At 37.0% G+C, this 6652-nt stretch overlaps 1 protein-coding gene across 1 annotated transcript in view; it reads right to left on the reverse strand.

Annotated features, from left to right (window-relative positions):
- Positions 1 to 6652, reverse strand: part of CFAP44 (cilia and flagella associated protein 44) — a 143861-nt gene that overhangs the window by 74066 nt on the left and 63143 nt on the right. The window contains exons 20-21 of the mRNA XM_029939323.1: positions 668 to 723; positions 352 to 514 (exon numbers count right to left, since the gene is read on the reverse strand). Coding sequence (XP_029795183.1) covers positions 352 to 514; positions 668 to 723 — 219 coding nt within the window. The remainder of the gene's footprint in view (positions 1 to 351; positions 515 to 667; positions 724 to 6652) is intronic.

Below are 6652 nucleotides of genomic sequence, written 5' to 3' on the forward strand. Positions count from 1 at the left end.
GAATCACAGAGAATCAAAACATGTGTACTTATATAAAGATATACTGGCTAGGTATGCAAACGGTTGATAACCAGATTCAACCTTGTATTTATATATCTTGTTACCACAAGAGAAAAAAGAAAAGTGAGGTATCTAAATCCAGAAGTAAACTACGTTAAATAAAGAGACTTTTCTGTATCCAAACCAAGTTGTATGTCAAATTCTACACTATTTTAGGGGCTGCCAACACACTGGCCAGATAAAGGGAGGTTTAACAATTTTTTAAATGTTCTTACTTATCAGAAAAATTGTAGTCTTGATCCAAAAAATAGTGTATGTTAACAATTCAAGTTAAATTTAACTTAGGCTTACTGTTCGCTTAAACTGCATATGCGTTGGTAATTCTTGATTCATTTCCAGAAGTTTCCCAAATTCATCCCTCAAAGCTTTGAGTTTTTCTCTCTTCCCAGCCTTTATTTCTTCCACTTCTTTCATTAACTTATCATGTTCTCTTTTTCTTCTAGCATTCTCAATACTGAAAGCAGAAATTTTAAAGTATAATAAGATATAGAAACAGCTTACGAGGATATAAGGATTCAATAATTTGGAATTCCTTTGGCTTGGTCAGCTTCTATAAAATGTTGTTTTGCAACAGCTCAGAAGTAGAATTTATCAAAAATTCCCATACCTGTAGGCTTTGGGATCTTCAATATCTTCTGGGATTGGCTCTGCTTCGATTCCATACTGTAGAAAGGGGAGAAGTGGTTAACCTTTTTCAATTGCATAGTTTTCTTAAAATATCTAATAGGAAGTAAACTGAGCTTTTTTTCCCCTCTGCCAATTTCTAACCATTATAGGCTTGCAAAAAATTATTTTCAGAAGAAATAATCTAGGGAAAAGTAGTGGGAAAATGGCAGTTGACTAAACTTATTTGTTTCTGCTGGATTGAAAGAGGTACATAGAAAAAGCCTTAAAACCCAATATGCTTCCAAAATGTTAATATAATCATAATTCCCCTCCAAAATGTGAATTTTAGATTACTAATATCATGTATTAACACAGAATACATGCAAAATTTTTCTAGGTCATTTATTTTAAAATGCTGTTTTTTAGCATATCCCCTTTTATATATGCTTAATTCTCCCCAATAATTTATGTGCATATAAGAAGATTTTAAAATATTTTTTTAGAGGCACTAGGGTGGCTCAGTCAGTTAAGCACCCAACTTTTAATTTAGGCTGGAGTCAAAATTACACTGTTCTTGGGACTGAGCCCCACCTTGGACTCTGCAAAGCTAGCACAAAACCTGCTTGGCATTCTCTCTCTCTCTGCCCCTCCCCTGCTCAGGCTCTCTCTCTCAAAATAAAATAAACTAAAAATATATCTAATTTAAAAATGTTTTAGTATATTTGACATGCAGTATTTTTTAAACTTTAAGCATTTCACTTTATCTTATTTTAAAAAGACATACAGTGAGAAATGCACAGAATAATATAGTTCCCCTCTTTGAGAAAGATGAAATCAGAAATATTAATCTCCTTTTAGAAAGGACAGTGTTTAAACGAAGGGAACTATGAAATAAATCACTTAAAAGTACCTTGTTTACTCAGATACTATGCTATGCTGTAAATTTAAGGAAAAAGAATTATAATCCAGTGAACCAAACAGCCCTAGATTGCTAGCTAAGTTAATTCATGCTCTGTTCTTTTTCATAACATATAGGTCTCTGTTTTGCCGTCATTCATTGTAAAGAAATAAGGACTCTCTTTTGATCAAGTTGTTTTATTACAGTACTAGTCTTTATACATATGGTACATATGGTATGTAAATCTATATTTTTTGTGTAAGATAAAGTTTAGAACTTTTTTATTTTTTAGATTTTTAAGAGAGAGAGAGAGAGCACGTGCATGCGCTCCTAGAACACCCAGGCACTCATTGAATTTTTTTTAAAGATTTTATTTTTAACTCATCTCTGTATCCAAGATTGGGCTTCAACTCACACCCCCAGGATCAAGAGTCACTTGTGTTACTGACTGAGCCCGTCAGATGCCCCAAGGTTTAGGACTTTAGTATAAGTGAAGTCGTAAGACATGACCAATGCAAGAGAGTGATGGCTTATACATTGTAGTTACATACACATACTTGATAGAACATACTTGATAGAATTGTATTTAATTCTCTTATTGCCTAGAGCCAAGCCTCCTGGTTTTCTATTAGCAGTGTGATTTCCAGGATTTGATACTGATATTCAGCCAACTATCTCCTGGCTCCAGCTGTTTACAAGGAATTTGAGTTAAAGAGTTAATGTCAACTGTGCCAAAATACATGCCAATTGTTCTCAATTGTGGCTGCACCTTAGAATCATGAGGTCTGGGTGAAGGGGAGGATATTTCATAAAATACTGAAATATGAGCCTCCCTTTAAGATATTCTGATTTAATTGCTCTTGGATGGGGCTCAGGCATCTGTGCTTTTTTTTTAATAATCTCATATTTTTAAAAAATTTTTATAATAGTTTATTGTCAAATTGGTTTCCATATAACACCCAGTGCTTCTCCCCACAAGTGCCCCCCACCATGACCGTTACCCCCTTTCCTCCCTTCCCCTCCCCCTTCAGTCCACGGTTCTTTTTCAGTATTCAATAGTCTCTCATGATTTGTGTCCCTTACTCTCCCCAGGTCTCTTTCCCCCTTCCCCTCCCTATGGTCCTCTGTTAGGTCTACCAGGAGAAACTTATGAATGCGAACATATGGTATCTATCCTTCTCTGCCTGACTTATTTCGCTTAGCATGACACCCTTGAGGTCTATCTTTGCTATTTCATCATTGCCATGTAGTAGTCCATTGTATATATATACCACATCTTCTTGATCCATTTATCAGTTGATGGACATTTAGGCTCTTTCCATGTTTTGGCTATTGTAAAAAGTGCCGCTATGAACATTGGGGTACATGTGCCCCAATGCATCAGCACTTCTGTACCCCCTCGGTAAATCCCTAGCAGTGCTATTGCTGGGTCATAGGGGAGTTCTATCGATAGTTTTTTGAGGAGCCTCCACACTGTTTTCCAGAGTGGCTGCACCAGTTTACATTCTCACCAACAGTGTAAGAGTGTGCCCGTCTCACCACACCCTCATCAGCATCTATAGTCTCTTGATTTGTTCATTTTAGCCACTCTGACTGGCATGAGGTGGTATCTCAGTATAGTTTTGATTTGTATTTCACTGATGATGAGTGACGCTGAGCATCATTTCATGTGCCTGTTGGCCATCTGGATGTCCTCTTTGGAGAAGTGTCTGTTCAGGTGTTCTGCCCATTTCTTCACTGGATTTTTCAGGTATGGAGTTTAGTGAGCTCCTTGTAGATTTTGGATACTAGCCCTTTATCTGATATGCCATTTACCACTATCTTTTCCCATTCTGTTGGTTGCCTGTTAGGTTTTTTTTATTGTTTCCTTTTCATTGCAGAGCTTTTTATCTTGATGAGGTCCCAATAGTTCATTTTTGTTCTTGATTCCCTTGCCTCTGGGGAGGTGTCGAGGAAGAAATTGCTGCGGTTGAGGTCTAGGGGGCTATTTCCTGCTTTCTCCTCTAGGGTTTTTATGGTTTCCTGTCTCACATTCAGATCCTTTATCCATTTTCAGTTTATTTTTGTGAATGGTGTAAGAAAATGGTCTAATTTCATTTTTCCACATGTTGCTGTCCAGCTCTTCCAACACCACCTGCAATCCAGGCCTATTTCAACAAACTAGAAAAAGCACAAACTCAAAACCTAACAGAGCACTGAAGGAAACTAGAAAGGGAACAGCAAGAACACCCCAAACCCAGCAAAAGAAATAATAAAGATCAGAGCAGAATTAAACAAGAGAGAATCCACAAAAACAATTGAACAGATCAATGAAACCAAGAGTTGGTTCTTTGAAAAAATAAACAAAATTGATAAACCTCTAGGCTAGGCTCCTCAGAAAGAAAAGAGAGAACATTCAAATAGACAAAATCATGAATGAAAATGGATCTATTACAACAGATCCCTCAGAAATACAAGAAATCATCAGAGATTACTATGAAAAATTATATGCCAACAAACTCAACAACACAGAAGAAATAGACAAATTCCTAAACACACATGCACTACCAAAATTCAAACAGGAAGAGATAGAAAATCTGAACAGACCCATAACCAGTGAAGAAATCGAATCAGTTATCAAAAATCTCCCAACAAATAAAAACCCAGGGCTGGATGGATTCCCAGGGGAATTCTACCAGACGTTTAAAGCAGAGTTAACACCAATCCTTCTCAAACTATTCCAAAAAATAAAAATGGAAGGAAGACTTCTGGATCCATTCTACGAAGCACATATCACTTTTATTCCTGCCTAAGCCAGGCAGAGACCCAACAACAACAAGAAAAAGAACTACAGACCAATATCCTTAATGAATACGAATGCAAAAATACTCAACAAGATACTAGCAAATCAGATTCAACAGCACATAAAAAGTATTATCCATTATGATCAAGTGGGATTTATTCCTGGGATACAAGGCTGGTTCAATATTTGCAAATCCATTAATGTGATACATCACATTAACAAAACAAAAGAAAAAAACCATATGATCCCGTTGATAGATGCAGAAAAAGCATTTGACAAAATACAACATCTCTTCTTAATAAAACACCCGAGGAACTCAGGATAAAAGGAACTGACTTAAACATCATAAAAGCCATTTATGAAAAACCCACAGCCAATGTTATCCTCAATGGGGAAAAACTGAGAGCTTTCCCCCTGAAATCAGGGACACAACAGGGATGTCCATTCTCACCAGGATTCTTTAACATAGTGTTAGAAGTCCTAGCATCAGCAATCAGACAACAAAAGGAAATAAAAGGCATCAGAATTAGCAAAGAAATCGTCAAACTTTCCCTTTTCACAGATGACATGATACTGTACATGGAACACCCAATTGACTCAACCAGAAGCCTTCTAGAACTGATCCATGAATTCAGTAAAGTTGCAGGGTACAAAGTCAATGTACAGAAATCAGTTGCATCCTTATACACCAAAAATGAAGCAACTGAAAGAGAAATCAAGAAACAGATCCCATTCACAATTGCACAAAAAACAGTAAAATATCTAGGAATAAATCTAACCAAAGATGTAAAAGACAAGTATGCTGAAAACTATAAAAAACTTATGAAGGAAATTGAAGAAGACCAAAGAAATGGAAAAACATCGGTGCTCATGGATTGGAAGAATAAACATTATTAAAATGTCATTATTACTGAAAGCAATTTACACATTCAATGCAATCTCCATCAAAGTTGCACCAGCATTCTTTGCAAAGCTAGAACAAACTATGCTAAAATTCATATGGAACCACAAAAAAAAAAACAAAAACCCGAAAACCAAAGTAATATTGAAGATGAAAACCAACATGGGAGGCATCACAATCCCAGACTTTAGCCTATACAACAAAGCTGTCATCATCAAGACAGTATGGTATTGGCACAAAAACAGACACATGGACAAATGGAATAGAATAGAGAACCCAAAACTGGACCCACAAGTATATGGCCAATTAATATTTGACAAAGCAGGAAAGAATATCCAATGAAAAAAAGACAGCCTCTTTAGGCATCTGTGCTTTTAAGGTTTTCCCAGTCAGTTCTAAAGTAAGAATCTCAGGAGGAGCCAAGATGGCGGAGAGGAAGGGAGCTCTGTAAACTTCGTCTGCCCCATCGATCGAACTGAGAAGGACATTACTCTCATCTGCAAGTGTGGAAGGAGAAAATACGGACTCCAGAAGAAAGAGAACCTGAAGGATACCTGAGTGAGGAAACACCAAGAAACAAGCCAAAGTGTGCATGACAAGTGTTCCAAATATTGCTGAGGAGGGAAATAAAATATTCAAAGGCACAACAAGAGAAACTGAGAAACACCATTAAAAGAATATTTCCTGAAATGACAGGCCCTGGACAGCCATTAAGCCTCCTTTAACAGAGAAATATTAACAGGTGCACAGTGCACAACGAGCTTTCTAAAGCTGACAAGAGACAGAAAACTAGCAAAAACGACAAAACGAAGGAACTGTCCCCTGAAGAACCTCCAGGAGGAAGTCACAGCCACAGAACTGCTCAAGGCAGATCTAGACAACATACCAAATCAAGAATTTAAAAAACTTGTCATAAAATTAATCGCTGGGGTTGAGAAAAGCATCAAAGAATCAACTGAGACAATGACTAGGCACTGTGATGAGTTAAAAAAGGCTATAGATGAGGTGAATAACAAACTGGAGGCAGCCACCACAAGGATTGACATGGCAGAGAGAAGAAGAATAGGTGAATTAGAAGATACAGTTATGGCAAAAGAGGAAGCTGGAAAAAAGAGAGAGAAATTAATCCAGGAGCAGGAAAGGAGAATTCAAGACCTGTCTGATACAATCAAACAAAACAACATCCGATTCATAGGAACTCCTGAAGAGGAAGACAGAGAGAAAAGTCCGGAAGGGATACTTGACCAAATTATAACTGAGAATTTCCCAAATCTGGGAAAAGAAATAGACATTCAAGTTCAAGAGGCACAAAGAACCCCCGTAAGATGTAACTTGAATCGGCCTTCGGCACGACATATCATAGTGAAACCGGCAAAATATAAAGATAAAGAGAGAATTCTGAAAG

The sequence above is a fragment of the Suricata suricatta genome, chromosome 5 (assembly GCF_006229205.1).
Source record: "Suricata suricatta isolate VVHF042 chromosome 5, meerkat_22Aug2017_6uvM2_HiC, whole genome shotgun sequence".
NCBI lineage: Eukaryota > Metazoa > Chordata > Mammalia > Carnivora > Herpestidae > Suricata > Suricata suricatta.